Source organism: Drosophila takahashii, chromosome 3L, assembly GCF_030179915.1.
Source record: "Drosophila takahashii strain IR98-3 E-12201 chromosome 3L, DtakHiC1v2, whole genome shotgun sequence".
Taxonomy (NCBI): domain Eukaryota; kingdom Metazoa; phylum Arthropoda; class Insecta; order Diptera; family Drosophilidae; genus Drosophila; species Drosophila takahashii.
In genome coordinates, this window is record NC_091680.1 from 24,075,625 (window position 1) to 24,097,344 (window position 21,720).

At 40.8% G+C, this 21,720-nt stretch overlaps 2 protein-coding genes across 9 annotated transcripts in view; one reads left to right on the top strand and one right to left on the bottom strand.

Annotated features, from left to right (window-relative positions):
- The first annotated feature begins 147 nt into the window (after positions 1 to 147).
- Positions 148 to 2,732, top strand: LOC108055563 (uncharacterized). The gene is made up of 4 exons (XM_017138941.3): positions 148 to 586; positions 765 to 956; positions 1,459 to 1,844; positions 2,249 to 2,732. Exons 2-4 carry the CDS (start codon positions 779 to 781, stop codon positions 2,561 to 2,563), a joined length of 879 nt encoding a protein of 292 aa, XP_016994430.3. The 5' UTR covers positions 148 to 586; positions 765 to 778; the 3' UTR covers positions 2,564 to 2,732.
- Positions 2,733 to 2,786: 54 nt separating this feature from the next.
- bbg (big bang) overlaps positions 2,787 to 21,720 on the bottom strand; it is a 138,891-nt gene continuing 119,957 nt past the window's right edge. For 5 of the 8 annotated variants that reach the window (XM_070214791.1, XM_044393995.2, XM_017138976.3 and 2 more), the window contains 5 exons: positions 5,057 to 7,563; positions 4,863 to 4,991; positions 4,098 to 4,512; positions 3,551 to 3,691; positions 2,787 to 3,486 (listed from right to left, as the gene is read on the bottom strand). In XM_070214791.1, coding sequence (XP_070070892.1) covers positions 3,338 to 3,486; positions 3,551 to 3,691; positions 4,098 to 4,512; positions 4,863 to 4,991; positions 5,057 to 7,563 — 3,341 coding nt within the window. In that variant the 3' untranslated portion in view covers positions 2,787 to 3,337. Of the gene's footprint in view, positions 3,487 to 3,550; positions 3,692 to 4,097; positions 4,513 to 4,862; positions 4,992 to 5,056; positions 7,564 to 17,470; positions 18,181 to 21,720 lie in introns of those variants that run through there. The other 3 variants (XM_070214794.1, XM_070214793.1, XM_017138978.3) reach the window with 3 other exon arrangements.

The window sequence follows — 21,720 nt, forward strand, 5'->3', positions numbered from 1 at the left end:
ACTGTTGGCAGCCCCACGCCGATCGAAGGGCCTTGCCAGCACGAACTCGTTTTATTTCGTTTTGCGTCTGGCAGTGCCGCCGCTCTCTTTTGACGCAGATGGTCCGCGATTCTTGTGTGTGTGTGTGAGTGCCAGTGGCATGCCATAAATTTACGCTCCCCGAGAGGGTTGCCTGCCTGGCGAAAAGTGACCCCTGCTGGAATTTGAAGAGAGCGCACAACGCCCCTGCCTTTGCGTTTGTTGTGACCCTTTTTTTTGTTTCGCCGGCAACGAGTGTTTTGTTTATATTCGCCGCCCGTTAGCGATTCAAATGCCCAGCCGGGCCGACAATCGAACCAATCTAGTGCCCTTGTGCTCTGCACTCAATAACAATTGTCAGTTGCAATCGCAACATTCATTTTCAGCTGCAACACTTGTTGGCAGTAACAAGAAATCGCAGCGTGTTGCCAGTTGCAAAAAACGTGCGACAGCAGCAACTTCTTTGTGCACGGCAGCAACAAGCGACTCAAACCCCAGTTAAATAACAAAATAAACGTAATTAGAGCAGTGTCGTTCATTAAATAAATCATTTATTATAAGAATACCGGTGAGTTGAAGACGAAAAGTGCTCCGGTGGCAGCGAAAATAACTGTTGTTGCAGGCAGCCCAAAGACGCAAAAGTAGCGCCAAACAGCTGTTGCACGCGCAGGCGACACGTGTTTCGCATTCGATTTCGTTCTGTTGCTTTTGCTTTTATTAATTTTTTATCCTTTTATTGTTTTTAGATTTTATCGATGAAATGAATATGCGACGTCGACCTATTGCTCCCTCGCCGAATATTTACGCCACCAATACCAAAATCTGTCATTTGGTGGAAAAACATCCTTGTCTTTATGATCGTTCCGATGAAAACTACATGCGGAAATCGACTGTGAAAAATGCCTGGAAGGATATATCCAAAGAGATGCGAAATTCGGGTGGGTTCAGAATCACATTGCATAGGAAAATCGTAAAAACTATTGGGAAAATTAAAAAAAAGAACTTCTTTATAAAATTATTATAATTCTTTTTAATTAGATATATCAGATATTTTGTAAATATTTATCAAATCTGTCAGTACACCAAAAAAAAATTAGATTTTAAATTTCTTATATCAACAATGTACACCAAAAAAAAATTAGATTTTAAATTTCTTATATCAACAATGTACACCAAAAAAAAATTAGATTTTAAATTTCTTATATCAACAATGTTTGCATGAGCCTTGTATCAATGTTTCTTACATGTTTTTCTTGGTAATGTTTTTTGTTTCGAGGTAAAACCTCAATATTACTTAATAACTCAGAACTAAAACATCAAGAAATCCTTAAATTACACAATTTCAACAAAAACTACAATAATTCCTTATTTTACACAATTTCTTATTTAATGCCTAGTATATTAACATGTCTTTAATATTTATCCATCTTCTCTTTTCAGTCAAAAGCTGCAAGGAACGCTGGCGGAACATTCGCACGAGCTACGCCCGTTCCATAAAGGTGCACCACGGTGCGAATACTTATTACCTTAACAGCGAGCTGCAGTTCCTGCAGAAGCACATCACTCCCGGAGTTCCCGTTCCGCTAAGGGGTCGTCGCTCAAAGCCCAGGGGTCAGGAGGAAATGGAGGATGACGGGACACACGAGACGCCTGTGGAGGCTATCCTCGAGATGAAGCAGTCGCCGAGCAGTCCGGAAACGGAGCATGCGCAGAGCCGCTACAGCAACGACTCGGAGTCTGAGGAGGAGTCCGATGACGAGAAGGGTTCCTGGCAGGCACGGGTCAGGAAGCGGCTGCGATTGTCCAAGGAGAGCAAGGATTCAAAGGTGGGAGAAATAAAAGGCTGCATCTTTCATGTCCTGTGTTTCGAACAGGGTTTTTTGAGAGTAAACACGTTGTCATGGAAAACATAAGGTTTCATCGTTATTTTGTTGCAAAATAATAAAAAAAACATGCTTGCAAACATTAATAAAAAACGAATAATCTAAAATACTTAACGTGTGACGTGTTTGCTTCAAAATCAACTAATATATGTAAATCCAACCCGTCTTTAAATAAATTACACTATTCTCAATTATTTGATTATTTATATTGCAAATCAATGCTTCTCCTTCAAAAAATTGGATTCTTGTTAATTTGAATATTTTATATTTAAAATAATAGATTTTATATTTTAAATAATAATTCTCCTTACAATAATTTAGTTTATGCAATGTTTTTATTTCTTCAGACATCCCATGTTGAAGCAACGCCTGTCATGGATTTCGATGACGCATTTCTGCAGGGACTGCGCCCCGAAATCAAGCACATGGATTTTCACCAGAAGCTGTACTTTAAGCGTCGTGTTTACGAGCTGCTTGGCGAGATATTTCATTCCGAGGAGTCCGCCTCATCCAGCCACCCAACGCATCCGCATCTGACGGAGAAGGTCAACGGGTCGCTATCCGTAGCCTCGCCATCACCATCGTCCTCGGCTTCTCTGCAGCATTTGGGGCTTACGTTGCAATTGCCAAAGCTGATAACGAAGCCAGCCAAAGATGTATAACTTCCGAGGCTGCAATCGACTGATTTCGAATTTATGTACAGTACATAGGACAAATAATATTTTAAGTTGTTTTTAAACATGTTCAGAGAATGTATTAGTGAACTGCATGGAGCAGTTGAGAGTCCATTATGAAGTTGAAATAAATATAAATAAACTTGATTTTATAAAACTCATAAGTCGTTACATTTTTGGAGTGGTAAGAAATATGGTTTTAAAAAACTGATTTTTTATAATTTCATATATATTGTAATTTTATTTTTAGCAAATACTTTTGTATACGTAAACATTGTTTTTGTTGTTCTTTAAATAAAATAATAATTATTAAAATAATATACATGTATAACGTTCCCGTATAATTTATGGCATAAAATATAATTGTGTTTTTTGTCGTTATGTTTGTGGATTAATAAGTTGTGTATAAGGAAATAGCGCTGCCCAGAGGGCCGGCTTTAATTTGTTTTAAGGTTTAAATACGTAAATTAGTCTCGATTAGTTATATGTACAATCATCGATCAGTTTAGGGTATGTAAATAGGGCATCAAAACGTAGTAAGAGTTTAAACAATTGCACTTTAAATTAAATATCTATAAAATTAGGCATACAGTTAAAGGTTCGTTTAAATGCAAAACAAATCGCTCGCAGCATCGATCCATCGAATTGGCAAGACCCCCAAGGTTAGACCGGTTAAGGGGTAACCAAGCTAATTGGCTTAAATCTAACAAAAATTGTGGCGCATTCTTCCCCATCGTTGGCGTTTCACTTGGGCCATCCTCTTTAGGCGAAGCTAATCTTGACCGGTCCCAGCGGCAGTTGCTTCATATAGTTCCAGGCGTCCACTCGTGTCATTCGCGCCGTGGAGGCACCGTTGATGCTCAGGATTTCGTCGCCATTGCGCACCTGGTTGGTCTTCTGGGCGGCACCACCTGGTTGGGAAACGAAATCCTAATTAATATTCGCTTTCGCTGGAGTATGACAAATGACCCTTACCCATGAACACCTTTTTGACAATGAGGGGACGGTTTCCCAGCGGTGAATCAAAGCCTCCTTCGATGGAGAAACCCAGACCACAGCTGTCCTTGACAATCTCGACACAACGAGCTCCTCCTCCACTGGCCGCCGCATCCTCCGCTATAATGAGATGAGATTTATTAGAATAATTTATGATATGTAATATAGTATTTTATTTTATTTTCGTTGATTAGTTTCGTGGGTTTCAAACAGAAAGGTAGGCAAGTATGATTGGTTTTTAATCATTTAAAATTGAATTTAAATTTAATTAACATTACGAATTTTATTGCCAAATAAATTAATTTAAATTTCGCCTCAGCATTTTTTCTCCTTATTTACAAATAAGGAAGTTGGCATACATATGTATTTCAGGTTTGTAGACTTGTCATACGTTTAATGGAATTTATAATTAAATTCTCGAGTACAATTTACGAAGTTGATTTAGGACTGGATTCGATTTGTGAATTTATAAATTTATTTATTAAATTAACACCTTTTATTTTATTTATCTTTTCGTTTCCCTTACCCTGTGCTCGAATCTCCGCCGCAATGGCATTCCTGGCCTCCGCCGCCCGTTCCAAAAGCTCACTCGTGCTGAGCTTGGCTGCATCTCCTCGGGACAATTGCCTTCTGGCCCGGATTCCCGCGATGGTGGCCTCCGCATCCTCGTCGTGCAGACTCGCCGGCTGCGGCGGACTAACGGATCCGGTGCTCGGCGTTGTGGCCACAGGCGAACCACCAGCCTCGTTGGACACCAGATCGAGGTCCAAGTCCAGAGATCGGGAGGCCTTGTGGTAGTTCCTCTTGCGTTCGTAGTCCAGCTCCGTGGGCTTCTCATTAAGCGAGCTGAGGGATCCCAGAGAGGAGCGCTTCTTGGTCAGCGCCTTTACCACCAGAGACTCGGAACGGGTCACCACTAGCACCACCTCAGGTCGGGGGGTCTGTGAAAAAAAGGAATTATTAGTATTGTTATTGGAAAAATACTTAAGATGTATAGAAAAGACAAAAAATCGAATTGGATAAAACAACATCCTAAATAAATTTCATTAATTAAGTATCAATCAGCGTTAAGAAATTATATTAATAACAAAATTTTATATTGATAACTAACATTTGTATTAAATGAACATTTGAGAGATTTTACATTATAACAACATTAATGGAAGAAAAAATGTACAACATTTAATAATTTATTTCGGTGAATCACAGTTTAGCACTTTAATTTTATCATATTCTCTGTTCGATTTGATATCGATTTCCTAATCACTTATGATATTTCAATAAACATTACCTTTAGCACACTGATGGACTCGCGATGCGTCAATCCGCGCATGCTCATTCCGTTGACGGCGAGAATGCGATCGCCCTTCTTCAGACGTCCGTCCTTGGCAGCTGGTGTGTTGCTGAGGATCTTGTGGATCTGTTGGGATTTAAAGGAAACCTTAAGAACAGATACAAAACAATAAAGACCATTTAATAACCCACCGTAATTTCCTTAGCCTCGTAATCGGAACCGCCGGCCAGGGTGATTCCGATGCTGCTCTCGGGATTATCCCGCTGCAGGACGATGATGAAGGCCTCGGGGGTCTTGAGCGGAGGATCGGCCTCCTCGACGATCTGCTGGACATCCTGGGCGGTGATCAGACTCTGGTTGCTGCCCAGCGACGAAAAGCTGCCGAACTCGGTGGCCGTCTCCTGGGTGGTGCTCACATTCTGGGTGGTGGAGCTCACGCCCGAGGAACTGGAGGCCAGGGAGTCCAGCGAGGAGAATCGCTCGTGGTGCGGCTTCTGGGCGATCTTGTGGATCACTGGCGAGTGGTTTAGGGTTTGGTTCTGGGCCTGCGCGGCAGCAGCACTCCTCTCGAACTTTTCGCGCAGCTCGGCGGTGGTCTGCTGCTTCAGAGGCTCCCGCTTCGGCGAGGGCAGCACCTGGGGCATGACCACCATGGGCTTGACCCGCTGCTGCTCCACCACCACCTTGACCTTGGCCTGCTGGCTGGGATCTCCCTTGAAGCTGGCCTTGCGCTCCTCGTCTATGAACATGGCACTAATCTTGGCCGGCGTATCAGATCTCCGGCTGCTGTCGTCCGTATCCGAGGTCAGCTCCACATAGGCGGCCACATTGATCAGCTTGTCCACGACCAGTTGCTTGCCCAGCTGGATCTGCTGCTGCTGCTGCTGTTGCTGGAGTTTGTAGCTGGAAATGGGCTTCATTCGGCGGTTGGCCAGGGAGCAGGCCTCGCCATCTGTGCTGTCGTTGTCCTCCTCCTGACCGCGACTCTTGGCACTGCGGCACTTGGCCGAGGCCAGGATGCTCTTGCGGCTGGACAGGACCACGGGCTCGCCATTGATCACCTGACTCTTGAGCACCCTTCGGGTTAAGTCCACAGCTGGTGTGCTGCCCAGGGAACTGCAGCTGGCCTGGGAGCCGGCCGAGGATCCGGATGTCAGGGTGGAGGTGTTGGAGCTGGCTATCGAAGTGTTGGTCTCGGAACTGAGGGTCCTGGTCAGGGCGAACTTCTCGGGCGGCGTGGTCACACGGGCAGTGTGCGAGAACACCGAATCCGTATCGCTTTCCTGGTCAAGCGGCGGCGGCGGTGGTGGCATCATCATCGTCATCATGCTCCGCGGCTGGAGGGGCGTCAGCGAGGTCCTGGGCGGCTTGGCCGGCGGCTGGGAGAGCTGCTGCTCCAGGGGTCTCCTCTGCTGGTTGGAGGTGGTAAAGATGCTGCGATAGTTGCTCCCGGCACTCAATTGATTGCTCCTATTGGCCGTACTGCGATGGCTCTCGCCCAAACCGCTATCCGTGCTGTCCTCCCCGCTGGCCGCCTTCACCTGGCTCTTGATCTCCGGCAAATCCAGGATGGGTTCCAGCAGCTGCGGTCTCTCGGGGATGACCAGGCCACGGAGTTTGGACAAACTCCTCCTCCGCTGCTCTAGGATATTGGTGATAGCTGCCTTGCGATTGGCCGCCTCACCGCCCTCACCCGAAAAGCTGATCCTTCGCTCTACTCCGGCGGAATACGATCCTCCGTGGCTGCGCCGTGGAAGGGAGGCGTAGCTCTGGGTGGGCGTGGCCGTATTTAAGGAATACATCGAATCGGCCACATGCAATTGGGGCAGCTGCTTGGCCAACTGATATTGCCGCTGCACATCGTTCAGATTCTCCACACTCATGGCGCGGGTCTTTAGTGATGGAGCCGCGGATGCGGAGCAGCTGTCGAGCAGGTTTTCACTGCTCCTGTTGAGGGGTTTCCGGGAGAAGGAGCTGGAAATCGGGGCTGTGGCCGGAGCCGGCGGTATGGCATCCAGTTCGTTGTTGGACGAGAACATGGCAATCTTGTCGCGCACCGACTTCTCGGACTTTTCATCCTTTCGCCAATCACTGGGCTTCCGCGGCGCACCGCCACTCAGGGATCTCTGATAGTCGCGGCTCAGGCTGGGTGCCGGCTCCACGTTTATGACCAGATCCTGGCGGTACACCTTGCGGGGAACTGTGGCCGGTGGTCCTGTTTTAGGCAGCGGTGGTGCGGAGGTCTCCTCCTTGCCATTCTGCAGTTCGTAACTCAACTCGGTGGTGCTGGAAGTGCTGGTGACCTTCAGGGGGTGGCTGTGCATGATCAGTGGCTCGCTGAAGTTGGGCGGAAACTCATGACCGTCGGGCGGCAGGCGGGAATATGTGGGCGGTGAGGCGTAGCTCAGGTAATCCTGCACCAGCAGCTGTTTCGTGGTGGTGGCCTGGTGCAGGTGGTGCGTGGCTGTCGTCGTTGTCGTTCCGGTTCCTGTTGCTGTGGCTGTGTTGCTGCTCAGCAGCTCCATTTTGCCGGGGTTCAGTGGTGCAGCAGGTTTGCTCGTGGTTGCCGCCTCAGTGGTTGTCTTCTTGCCGCTGTTGCTGTTGCTGCTGCTGGTGGCGATTAAAGTTGCTGCCGGGATGTTGCTACTAGCGTTGATGCTGCCGATGCTGCTGTGATGGTTGCTGAGGCTACCAAGATCTGCAAAATGGGTTGGGAGAGAGAGATGGGGAAAGGTTTTGGTTAGACAAACATAAAACACAGGGAGTAACATGGGTTGTAGGGAATTTGGATTAATGTAAGGTCACAAATATTACTCATAAAATGCTAATCTTGTTTCCTACAATGATTAGACTCCGAAAATGTATAACTTTGATATTTCAATACAATTTAAATGGAAATAATTAAAGAAGGGATTTTTACATTTTTAAATTAAAACAAATACTTTTAATAATCAATAATTTTAGATGGATTTCCTAATAAGTGGATTAAGGCGAGTTGGGAAAAATATTAACACAAAGGTAAGTACAGAATATTTTTGTAGTATAGTTCAGAAAGAATTAAAAGTTAGCAACATATTTCCGATATTCTAAATCTCTGCCGGTTATATGTAATAGGAATTGGAGTAGTAAGCTGTTGGATAATCGAAAAAAAAGAAAAATACTGGTATTAAAAATCTATTTAAAAGACCATTTCCACCAGACACAAATATCATTTAAATAATGGTCTATTAGTTGTCGGGGGAGAGCTTTGTTACAAAACTTAAATAATTATCCATCCATCCATCCCAGCGAGCGAAACTTTCGCTCCCAGCAAGCCCCCAAATAGTTGTCATTATGCGCTAACCGGAGACGAGAAACAAAAGCGAATCTTACGGATGCGATCCCAGCAATTAAAAACCGCAACAATAACAAGAAAAATTGGTTAAACGCTGCGGTTGACAGAAGCGTTTCTAAAAATCGCACAAAACGAAAGAGAAGGTCCGAGAGGCGGAGACAAAGATTTAGCCAAACAAATTATACGCGAAGAAAACAAAACTTAGAAAACGAAAACAAAAGGGTTTCCCAAAAAGCGAAAGTAGCCAAAAGAATGGTTAGCGATTCCCTCAAGCGAAGAGTTGACAAAAACCTTATGCAAAAAATTAACCAAATTCTGCTGCCTCATTTTTTCGCTTTTTTTTTGGGTCACTCGGGGGAGTTTCGATGGCTAATTTCTATTTAGATAATTTATGGCCTGGCTAGAAAAAGTTTCTAATGTTAGCATTTAGTTTTTGAATTTATTTTTCCTTCTCTAAATCTTAAGCTAAATTGAATTCGTCATAAGTGGAAATACGGGCAGGCGGAGGAATGCTTCTTTGGACTTGTAACAATTTGCATAATTAATTGAACAAAAAATCTAAAAACAAAACGAGGCTAAATTTCATTAAAATGGAAAACGCTGCGTGGATTTTTTCACTTTATCTCTCACTCTTTCTGCCTTTTGGCCACACACACAAAATGTTAATGAACTTTTGCAAATGTAAAGTTCGCAAAAAAAATACAAAAAAAGCGAAGAGTAGCGAAAAATAAAAAATACAGAAGAATTGTTTAATGAAAGAAAGGCAACAAAAAATCATGTTTGCATGTGCCGAAACCAAAAAATGGTTATGGTTGAAAAATAAAAAACAAACCGAAGAAGTGCGTGAAAAATTGCAAAATGTAAAGTCAAGGGCCTAAGAAAGAACTTTGACCTTGGCCATCGGAGGAAGATTCAGATGGTCTGCGAAGGTGGAGAAATTCGTCATGATTATTTTCCATATAATGGACGGGATCGTTTTTTAAGTGGTGTAAAGTTCTTTAAGTTTGAAATTCTCATACCAATTTTCGCGGACTTCTTAGACTTTTGGGTAATTTTTGTTAATGGACAATCACTTTTCCTGTTTCTCGGTTCTCACACGACTGTTGGTTACCGAAAAATAAATATTAACTCATCGAACTGTTTGCCCAATGAGCCATATCGACGCCATATCCCTCCGACTGAGTCAGACAACTAAACTACGTCATTCGATGACGGAACTTCAGGCCATCCAACGCACCTGTATTATATCACCCAATTACATATATTTCCCATTCAATTCAGCTACCAACAATAAAGATGATAAACCATTGAGGCACCCGAATAGTAATTGTAATTATTCATCGAACCAGTATCCCGAGAAATGGAGTTTATTGTTTGTTCCCCAGCGGCTTAATTAATCAAATTAGGCAAGACAATTTTTTCGAGTCTCGCATTTTTGTAGCGGAGTGTGATGTCAAGCGATTAATCTTCGCCTAGCAAGTGTAACATGAGCGGAGTGGTTGGTATTTATGGACATTTGAATATTTAAAAACTCGTTGCTTATCGAGTGTTAATCGAATCAACTTTAAGCCGGGGTTAAAGTTCGATCTTTGGCATAATTTTCATAATTTGTTATTTGGCAATTAAGTAAAACAATTCTAAATAAGATTTCATAATCTACCGTTATTTATTTCCTCTCCTTCCCAGAGCTTTAATTTTATTTCACATTAGCACCCGCTGAGAAGTGATCTGTTCGGGTCTGGGAGTTCGGTTTAATTGTAATTTTCAGGGGGTCTCCAAAATCCACGGGGGACTGAGAGCGAGCGAGTCTGTGTGAAAGGTTGTTGATACGGTATTCTTATAATGAGTGTTGCCAATTTTAGATTGGGCCTTAAAAAAAAGGAAAAAGGAGATTGTGTGGAAAGGTAATTTCACAATGAGTTCTTTTCGGGGAGTTCAATCAATTACGAGGTTGGTGGAGCCGAAATGCGATTTGTGTGCAGATTTGGATTGATTTAATGAATTGCTTATATAGGGATTAGCTTTCTGATCCGGTTTTTGATTGGTTTTGATGGCTAAAAAAAAGGAATATACCTTATTCGTTGAATAATGCACTTTGTAAGAGAACCTGTTTTAAAATCACCAAGTGTGTTTAATTGAATTCGTTTAATGACTTCCTTTAGTCGACACTTTTCCCATCTATTGATCGATTTTTGCTCTTGGAAAGCAAGTATCTCAAAAGTCCGATCAAATTCTCAGCTCCTCGGCAAATATTTCATTGCATTGGCGTGCTAAAACATCATTTAGTTCTCGGTACTTGACAATTTGAATTAAACTTCTTCGGCTTCTTTGGTTCTTCGGCTCTTACCCCATTTAATTCACCTGGTCTTTCATCAAAGTTGTCTCAGGCATTTCCGTGCCACAAAACATGCCAAAGTGTCGTCTTTAATTAGAAGTGAAACCGAAGAAAATAGAAGACTGGAAAATGCTGAAATGAAAGACAAAGCTGAAGCTGAAGAAGAAGCCGCCAATGTCAAGTTCTTTGGAAAAGCTCGCGATGGCATAACTGCTGTTTTTCCTATAATAACTTCCGCTATGCGAGGGGCTCCCAGAGCGCCACCTACAGTTGATAATTATAAATTGCCTTTTTCCCGGGCCAAAGATTTTCCCACAGAACCGATGAAAATCCTGTAACAAATTGCTCGCATTTAGCGAACAAAGTGCTGCCTTCTTTGGCTCCCTCTTCTTGAGCTCTTCCACATTTTTCTCTGCCCTTTTTTGCGGTGGGAAAAATCTGAGCCTGGTGATTTGGCGCGTAGCTAAATAATTGAAATTAATATTTTCTGTTGAATTTTTATGCTTTTCAGCAAATTTCTTTAAAATGAAAACAGTTTATCGCGTTTGCCTTTTTGTTTCGCACCGCTGTCGGTCTTCTTTTGACGTTCGAAATCGGCGGGGGCAAGGAGGGGTTAAAAAATGCGTAGATTGGTAGCCCGCAGAATTTTTTCCACTTGGGCAGCCCCGTTCTGCGGTCGCTTCTTCTTGTTTCTCTCCTTCTTTTTATCCCCATCGCAATTTTCTGAAGTGGTGAAAAGAAAAAAATTGTATTTCCCAACTAGCGAGCTCCGCATATTTCGATTTAATTATTTTATTAAAGTCTCTCGGGCATAATGTGCAATTATTTAAAGTGTGTTCGATGCTGAAATGACGGATCGACGATTGACGGATGGCCCAAGGTGGTGTTATTATTATCTAATGCCATTTAATGATCTCTCCACTGCAATCTGTTTGCATAATCCCCCGTCAGCTGATTGACGACTCTGCTCGACTTATGTGTGTGCCAAAAATAAACTTCCAGTTCGCCTTGGATTCTTATATCGTTCCCATCCTCACATATTTTACCTGTGCCCTCCATCGCGTCACATCTGGTTTTCAGAATTGTTTTGTCATAAGAGCGGCACCAACGACAACAAGGGTTAAGAGGAATGCAGAGTGGCAACAGCTGCTCAGGTTGTAACCAGTTAGAATGGCGGTGGGTATACGGTTTATTATGCGTAAAATGGATAAGGGTAAGGAGAGATCCAAGGATATAGGCGACTGCGGGGATACCTTAACTTTTAACCGATTATTTAAAAGTCCTGTGTTCTAGAGAGGTTTTATTGAAATTAAATGTATCATTCTACTCGAGTAAAATCAATTTATAAAGTAGGTAACTAAGGATGTACATTGAAAACCATAAAAATAACACAGACACTAAAATGTTTTAATAAGATCAACAGATTCTATTATTACAGAAGGATTTAAATTTTACTTTAAAAAATTACTTTTATATGAATTTAAACTAACAGTACTTGTAGTTTTTCTTCTTTTTATGCCCTTGGAGTGGGTTATATAATTTTAGTAACTTAATATTTCCATGTATTTTTCTTTTATTACTCAATGTAATATTTCTTTCTACTCATATACTCCCTAGTACCCATATACCCTAAAGATCCCTTTATCATATGGTTGTAGGGCAACTTAAGAAATGCGCAAGCCATTTCTTTATTAAATAAAGACCAACAGCATGTGCAATATGGCCAAGAAGAAGCAGCCGGCAGAAACCGCTGCTCAAGACCGGGCTCAAACCCCTCCTTCTTTTTCTTCTCCTTCATTCCCCTTAACCCCTAACTGCCCCTCCCCCGCCCTTTTCGCACCTTGCTGCCGTTTTGCATTTAATGTGTCATGCTACGATGCAGTTGCTGCTGCTGTTGCATATGTTGCTGCTGTTGCATATGTTGCAGTTGCAACTTGCAACTTATGCTGCTGTTGTCGTTATGTGGCAAGCGCCAAGTGTTGCAAGCAACGAGTGAGGCAGAGAGAGAGGGAGAGAGTGGGAGAGGGCGAGCTGGAAAAACTACTCCAACGCAGAGGAGGGAAATGTGTGTTGCCAAGAAAAATGTGCGCTTAAATTGCAGCTGAGAAAGGTGGAGAAAGGAAGGAGGAGTGTGGAGGGGGACAGGTGGCAGAGGGAGATGAAGTGTGTGCCGTTGCATAAATATCGAGCTAAAGTGCCACCAAAGAGGGGCAGGTTGAGGGGTAGTCTCCGTCTGAGGTCGGATCGCAGCTGCCACACACGAAGAACGCTCATACAAAGCCATCTACAGTAGAATTGCATTAACATACATTCTCTTATAAGCCATATCAAATATCTGAAAAGTGCCTGATAGGTAAAATAAATCACAGTTGCCTTTTGAGAACCTCTTTTTGGATGGCAGGAATACTTAAACTTTAAAGATCATAGTTGGAAAAATCTTTAAGCGAAAAAAACCTTCTTTATAAACCCAAAATTTCTTCAACAAGCTTAGTCCTTACATAAGACTAGGATGTTTTAAAAAATCAATAATTTGTATATAACTTTTATTTTTATTATTTCCATAAGCAATAAACAGATTTCCAAAAATATACAAATTGAAAATAAACCACCTGTTTTTCAACCCAGATTTTTATTTCACATGGGCAGCTTTTAGTTCGCGTTAGGAAAGCTCCACTGTGGCTCACACATATAGCACACATTAAAAGCCGGCGGCGACTCTTTTCGAGAAGCTCGCGGCAAACTTGACTTAAACGCATTTTTTGTTGTTATTATTGCTGTTGCTGCGTTTTTGTTGTTGTTGTTGTTCCTCATTTCGCAGCGCAGGCCTCCAGGTGCGTAGAAAAAGGGGGTCGGGGAAAGTGGGGGGTCCAACGAATGTGTGGCAAGAACGTTATGAATTATTTGATAGTTGAGTATATTTGAGATTTTTACACGGAATATATGCTTGCACACGAGCACATGGAAAAACAATTTATGCACGACAGGCTTAGAGAAAATAATGGAAAAAGGTAATGTTGTGGAAAGCTCAATTTATGATCAAGTTGAAGACAACAAAGAAAATCTGGATTGAAAAATATATATTTGCTATTTCATATTGCATTTCCCACAGACATAAAAAACTGCAAGTAAAATAAATAATTCAAAAAACCATCTGGGCCTATATTATTCCAAGAAACTAAATTTGGTCTTCCACAAAGTTTCCCCACATCTAAGAAGTTTATTTCCCAGGAATTATACGATCGCCAGTCTAACGAAAAAATGCATTCACCCCATAAATTATTTCCCCTCTAAGCTTGGCTTTATTTTGTTTTAAAAATCTTTATGCGTATAAGCAAATAAATCTTTGTGCAGTTAAAAAGTAATTTAAATAAGACCAAGATCCAAAGACACAGCTGAGCCCGAAAAAGCTAATTAAAATAATACCAAGAAATTACGGAAGCAACTAATTGGCTTCAGTGGAGATTACTGGGCTTCTCTTCTTTTTATATTTTCTGCTTTAATTTTTCGAGTGTGACATTTGTGGAGCTGAGCGATGATTGTGGTGCTTATATAACCCGGATAGCCGGGATGTTATTTTACTTCTTTTTATGAGACAGCCGGCTTAGATGATGATGATGAGTTGGTACTTTTAATAACCCCGACTTGGAAATGCTTTGAATATGTCAAGAACCGTAGCGGCGGTAGGAACTTTTGATCTCGGCGCGGAGTTGAGTTAATTTGTGTGTGTTTTGGCATTTCAGATATGGTAGAAATGCAATCGGCACAATTAAATGTTTTGCACAGTCCCAGAAGAAGAATGGCAACATGGGTTAATTACTTGTACCCCAGAGAAAGGCACGCTCCGCTGCACATTTTAAGTGGAAGCCCAGGCACAAAAGGTTCAAAACTATTAAAAGTGTTTCTGTTTTCTGGTTCTGTTCTGTTCTGGTTCTGTTTCTGTTTCTTTTTCGGTTTCTGTCCCTGCTCCAGTATCTTTTTCTTTATCTGTATCTTTTGCTGCGTTTCCTCCGCGAGGAGGAGTGCACTCGATTGTGGCATGAACTGAACCCGCCACCTGTCGGAGTTCTGGGCCCCGACTTTTTGTCTGGGGTGCGATCTTTATCGGGGCAGGGCCCGTCACCTGAAGCTGAAGCTCGACTCTGAGGATTTCCAAGCGAGTGAGCAGTGAGCAGAAAACGGAAAATTTCGAAAAGTAACGAACTAGAAGTTGGAGACCCATGGCATTGTTTTCTTATCAATTAAAGCGTGACCTTTGTTGTGGTTTTATCTGAATCGGCCGGGGAATTAGTTCGGCCAGCGAGTTGAAGTCGTCGGGCTCCTTTATGGTCTAATTAGTTGGAGAAATCTTCTCGGCTCCTCGTAACCGATGACAGCCCAAGTGATCACTGCCAATAAATTGTGTGGCTTATCGCTGAAAAGGTTTGATAATGATTATGACACCATAACAATATCAATTAGGTAATCAAGCGGAAAATATCTATGAGCTTCGCCGCGGGATCGAAGAAGCAACAACCTCTAATTGAGTCAGAAATCATTTTTAGCTCCCCCAGTAAATAATATTATGGACAACAATTGAATTTACAACAGTTGGATTCCTCTTTTATTGGCATCCAGCACAAAGATACTGTGTCGACAGGTGTCCGAAATATTTGTATACCTTTCGATTTATTCAAGTGTCTTTGAATTCGTTTCTTGTCTGGCAATAAAAGCAAAGTTGTCATCAACAAGAGGGGGAAGTGAGCAAGTGAGCAGCGCAATCGTAATGGAAATACCGAGCTTGTAAAAGTATCTGACGGATACCCAAAGTGTCAGTCAGACCAGACAAGTGTTACATGCGAAGGCGAAACGTCCACGAAAAGAATGATAACAAGTGGAAAGGTACACAAAAATATCGGATGGAAATACAATATGGCTAAAGGGAAATCAAGCTAAAAAACCCAGTGCTTTAATTCAAGTGAAAATGGAAGTACTTGAATGAATAAACTCGATTTGATAATTTGACATATTATATTTCAATATATTTGTATTTCTTTAAGGTCATGGGAAAACAAATACAGAACTCAATAATATTTTGTAGCATATTTTTCCGTCCTAAATAAGGTTAATGTTATATTCGTTCACTTTATAACGTATTTCCGCGTTATATTCATTTTTAAATCCCATAAAATCACTCTTTAATTGTGTCCCACGAAAGTTATATTTATTATACTCCCATTCCACATGCTCCACATTTCTTCACATCGAAATATATATCTGAGGGCATATCATGCCCAGACCTTTGATGTGATACCGATTCCGTTACGGACTCTTTAAAAATGCCAGCCACAAAATGCCCCAGAAAAGAAATGCAAAAGTTGTATAAGAAACGGCTAAAGACAAAAAATAAACCCAAGTAAACCTTATAAAACGATCTCAATTGGTTCGCTTTTTGGAGCTTTGGTATTTCCCCCTTTTTCGTAACCCCCCTTCCTTTGCCAAATTCTTTTTAATGCGAAATTCGCAATTTTCGTTGACATTTGCAAATTCTTGTCACAAAAAGCGAAAAATTTGTTTCAAGCGAATTTCAACTATTCAGCTGCGGCCTCTTTTTCGCTTTAAATTTTGGATTTTATGACCGGACTGCTGGAGTTGCATTTAAAAGGAGGCAAGCCCCCCTCCCCTTTCCCCACGGCCTGTCATTTTATGTAAAAAATTGAATGAAAGCTGGCCAACGATGACAGACAGCCAAGTAGGTGAGTTTGAGTTTCAGTTTGAGCTGAGTGTTTATGGTGCATTTGACGCAGCAAATTCGCTGGCAAATCGCATCAAATATTTATGTTAATTCCCCCTCATAATCCCCTTCCCACCGATTCAAATGAAAGTAGTTCAATTCGCTGGCAAAAATGTTTGTCCATGGCATACAAATTGTCTCTGAGCTCTTTGTCAAAGAACTTTTACTGGCCGGTGAAGGAAATGTGTCACAAATGAGCAGGAAAAGAGAAGGTGAGAAAGGGGAGAAATGGTGGGGGACGAAGAAGGCCAAGAGATCACTGGAGAATGACAGGGCGAATTTCCAGCCTCACTCAAAGGGAAACAGGGAAAAAAGCCCTTGCCTTATCACTTTTTATAAATATATCTATAAATATATTTTAAATCACATTTTTAATAAAGTTTACAATGTAAATGTTTGGAAAATAAAGTTAATTAATTTTATAAAATATTTTTTGAGTTAATTTTAAAGTGACATGCTTTGTTGATTTTTCTCTCCGTGTGTTTGACTTGGCTGGCTAAGTGTGAAAGGTTGTGTTTGTCATCATCACGCTCGCTAACAAAGTAAATTGGAGTAGAAACCAAGTTAGTGGGTTGCCACTGATGAGGAAAAGGGGGGAAATGAATTTTCGCATCAAGGGAAATCGTTTTCACCAACAATGGAAAGGGGGAATAAGCCCACTGATCCAAGGAAGAGTTCAATTGAAGCCAAATTAGAGAGAGAAAATGCAATTTGGCCAAAAGCTCAGACAATGTACCATATAATGTACGTAAAAATAGTGAAAAAAAGTATGTTCAAAATTGAAGAAGACAAATTTAAAGCGATGAATTCAATCTTTAGTATTTATAAAACAGAATATTCATTTTTTAAATTTATATTTTTGCTGGTGCTTTAAACTTATAATATATATTTAAAAAATTGTCTGCAAAAAGTTACTTGGATAAATTAGAATTGAAGCATTTAAGTTTACAAACTCTTCTCGTTTAACAAGCTCTTCTCGTCTGAACACTTCGCATCATTCTCTTTACACTCATTTCACTTTGAATTTCTTCATTAAACATCGTTCATTCACCAGAGATCAACTGATAAAGAACTTCCTGAATTATTTCCACTTGAACATCGATCTTTCACTGATGGAATTCCCCAGCCAGATTCCAACTCTCTTTTCCTCACTCCCCATCACTTACCTGCCTTTCTCTCTAACCGCTGATCCGCTTTGAGCACTTTCGTTTTTGCATCGATTCCACAGACATATTTAAGAATTTTTGTTAAAATATTTAAACAGTTTGCTTTTTGTTTTGCACTCGAGGGTTACTTTTTTGTATCTTTATTTATGGGCCATATTTTAGCTGAAAATTGGCTTACGTCTCGCTTTGCCTTCCCATTTAACGGTTATCAGTTTTTTTTTTTGCGAACTGAAAAATTTGTGTTGTTAATTTGTTGTATTATTATGTGCGTTTGAGGGAAATTTCACTTTTGCGGCGCTTGTTGCCAAACTGGCAATCATAAACAATCACGGACAATTTGCATTGCCTGCAATTAATTGTTGCGCTCGAATGCGCGCTCAAAAGTGAAACGGAAATGCCCGAAAATGGAAATCAGAAATCAAATATACGAAATGTAAACAGTTTGCGAATTGCAATTAATATAACGTTCGATATCGACTCGAGCGTTACGTTACATTAATTATGGCGCAACGTGAATGAACTTGGCCAAAAAGCGAGCTGCAGTTGTAATTTGCGCGAACAGAACGAAACTCACTTCACGGTCAGCTAACGAAACTTGACGAAGGCGTGGGATCACCTGAGATCTGAGATCGGGGTGGTTGGACCTATGTCTTCTAGACACCCTCAGTAGAACGTAGTGAACGCGACGATCGCTGGAAGCGAACTGATCGCGCACTCGAGCTTGAGACCTCTGCGCAGCTACGATGTTTCGATTCGATTCGGCCCGAGTCCGTGTCTTTGGGGCCCCGAAGAAAGCCGAAGAGAGCTGCCAAACGACCAGCTGATCGTGCTGCAGCTCAGTCTTCGCTGCTCTCTTCTTGCAATTCTTCTGGCCTGCCTTTTTGGTGGGGGCTTTTAATTGTCTGGGCGTCGAGCGATCGTATCAGCGGCTTAACTTCATTATGATCAGCATGTGGCTGAGCCTTCCTCTGCTGTTTACAAGCCGATGACAAATTTGTGATAAGACATTTTGGAAGGAATCTGATTTAATTAATTTGAATGAGAGAACGGCAAGTGTAAGTTGATACACAGAACAACAAAACGTTTAGCTCATAATATTTTTGGGTTTCTTTTATCCATTATTGCTTCATCAGTTAGTAAAATTTTTTTATTCTTGAACATTGCATAACGTATTAATTTACCAACGATTTTTTGAATGGAATTTATTTGAAATGCTTCTGAACATGAGGAAAAATAAAACACTTGTTCTTGATATTTTTTAAATTGCTAAACGACAGGCGGCATTTCAAAGCGTTATTTATGAGAGGAAAAATGTCTTAAAGAATCACAGGGGACATTCGCATATTTGCGTATTCTTGCAGTATTTAAATTAATTTACGACTTTTATTTATTTGTGAATTTCTTTGTTTATGTAACGATTGAGTCAATTGTTTTGTTTTCTATCTGAAAAGTTCCCTGGAAATGGGTGGGCCAGAATAAAGAGGAGTAACCTTGAAAGAAGAAAATGTATTCGATATTTGCCGCATTTATCAGATAATAGCCCCTCGGAACTCGTTATAAAATAATCTGATAAGAAAAAAAAGATTTGCATGAACCCTATTATCATTTTAAGTGTAAGACCAGGAAACCGTGGGAGTTATCTTTACTTCTATTATTTTATTAACCTTGAGAAGAGTAAGAATGCCAAAAACATTTTATTACAAATGTATTCCCTAACAACCTCACGTAACTCGGTCGAATACAAATCGATTAGCTAGCGAAAACTTTTCCACGCTTATTTGGAGCCTGCCCTATCGTATTTTTTCGCTTTCAGTTGGCTAATCCCACAAATTCTGGCAATTATCAATCCTTATAGCACACGTTTCTTTCCCAACCCTATGCTCCCCACATTTTATTGCCCAAATCGAGTCAGACAATTGCCAAAAACTTTTAATTCCAATCGAAGTTCGTGTGGTTTTTATTTTTTTCACCCCACTCCGACCACGAAATTCTAGATATTGTTTAAATTGGCCGACCCGACGTACTTTAAGTGCCAAAAAGAACAGCAAAATGGAAATAAAAAACAGCTCCAATTGCCTTTCGAGGTGTTTCATGTTGTTTTGGACACGCTCCACGCTCTCTTGGGCAGTGGTAATTTTTAATTTGATGATTAATCGATAACCGTCGGCGACTTCAGGCCATTGTACTGGTCCGAAGAAACTGGGGGAAAACAATCAAAGAGCTCCAGCCAGCCCCAAAACTCGTGGTGATTGCATGTGATTAGAATTTTTAATAAGCCGTCTCCAAAGTCTCGAGCTCGGGCTCACCAATTTTTCGAGCGTCCCGCTGCCCACACAAAATTCTCGGATAAAGATCTCTTTAAGCATTTGGGATCACTCAGTGGTTGATGATCATGAAGATGACGCCCAGTTGGGGGGCCAAACATTTTCACCCGCAATAGGAAACGAGGAAAACCGAAAGTGCGTCGGAAACTTTCACTTGGGTTCCTACAGAATATTGCATAATAGCACCACGACCTTTGGCTAATCATCAAAAACTTTCTTTTCCACCATGAGAAAAAACGAAGAGTTTCTCGCCTAGAGAATTCTAGCATTCCCAATTGTCATTTATCATTTCGAACATTTTTTTCCTATTTTTGAGTTATGTTTTTCATTTGATTTTGTGATTGACGCCTGAAATGAACACCAAATGTGATCCCCTCCCAAAAAATGTAGCTCTTTTCGCTTGTATTTTGTTACTTCGACTAATGAAACAAATGTGTGAAAATGCAAAACAGCTGCAAAAAATCGTTTCCTATCCCGCAAGACCTTGGGCTCAATTTTTTGCGACCCTTCAATCAACGAACAAAATCCGGCGCCAGGGCATCGCAGGCAAAACAAATCAATCAAATATGGCAAACATTGTAAAATATGTCGCATGGCCTTCTCCTGCATCGTCCCCATCAATTTTTTCCTCTCAGAAGCTGCGGCGCCAATATATTGCGAATAAAATGCAAATTGCGTCAAAAAGCTTTGGCGGCACAACTTGAAAAGGCAAAAATCATTTTGACATGCGACATCAAGGGAGGCGCTTCCCTTCCCCATAAATTTACATTTGCTGGGGGTTGGACAAATTTCTTGTGAAACTTGACAAAGTTTATTGTCTAAACTAAATGGTAACGTGTCGATTACAACACTGTTTTTAATCTGTTTATTAAAATGTAACTACTAAATTCGAAACTGGGGTTTAATAAAAATATATATATACTTTGTTAAGGCTCATTCCACGTGAAACGTGACAGGCCAATTTGGGTCAAATCTCAGAATCAATCGAAACTTTTTTTTTCGATAGAGGATTGAAATATAAGGATCGGTTTTTATTTTTTTTTTTTTAACTCTTACCGTTTATTTAAAAAAAAATAATATTCTAATTAAGCTCCGATTTTTCAGTTTTGCATCACTTGAGACTCGTTTGAGTTATTTCAATATTTGGTATGCAACTTTGTGGGATATGTTCATGTCTTTCAGAAAAATAATTTTAAAAATTTTTAATTTTAAAATTAAGTTTAAGAGAATTAAAATTTAAAAAAATTCTGTACGCCGGAATACACGCGGTTTCCGAATTAAAAAAATTATCCTCATATTGCTTCGTCAATTCTTCACGAAGTGGTAAAATAAAATTTTTGTATTTGCAAGACCTACTAGTAAAGACAACGATTTTAGTTTAGCAACTTTGCATCAAGCAACAACAGCGCAACGTGTAAGAAAGGGAAAGCACTATTGCTGCTCTCCCGTGTTCGTATTGCTGTTCTCTTCTTACACGTTGCGCTGTTGTTGCTTGATGCAAAGTTGCTAAACTAAAATCGTTGTCTTTACTATTCGGAAACCGCGTGTATTCCGGCGTACAGAATTTTTTTAAATTTTAATTCTCTTAAAAAATACTTAATTTTAAAATTAAAAATTTTTAAAATTATTTTTCTGAAAGACATGAACATATCCCACAAAGTTGCATACCAAATATTGAAATAACTCAAACGAGTCTCAAGTGATGCATAACTGAAAAATCGGAGCTTATGTAATTAGAATATTATTTTTTTTAAATAAACGGTAAGAGTTAAAAAAAAAAAAATAAAAACCGATCCTTATATTTCAATCCTCTATCGAAAAAAAAAGTTTCGATTGATTCTGAGATTTGACCCAAATTGGCCTGTCACGTTTCACGTGGAATGAGCCTTAAGCCTTTTCTCAGAAAATGGTAAATACATATATAAT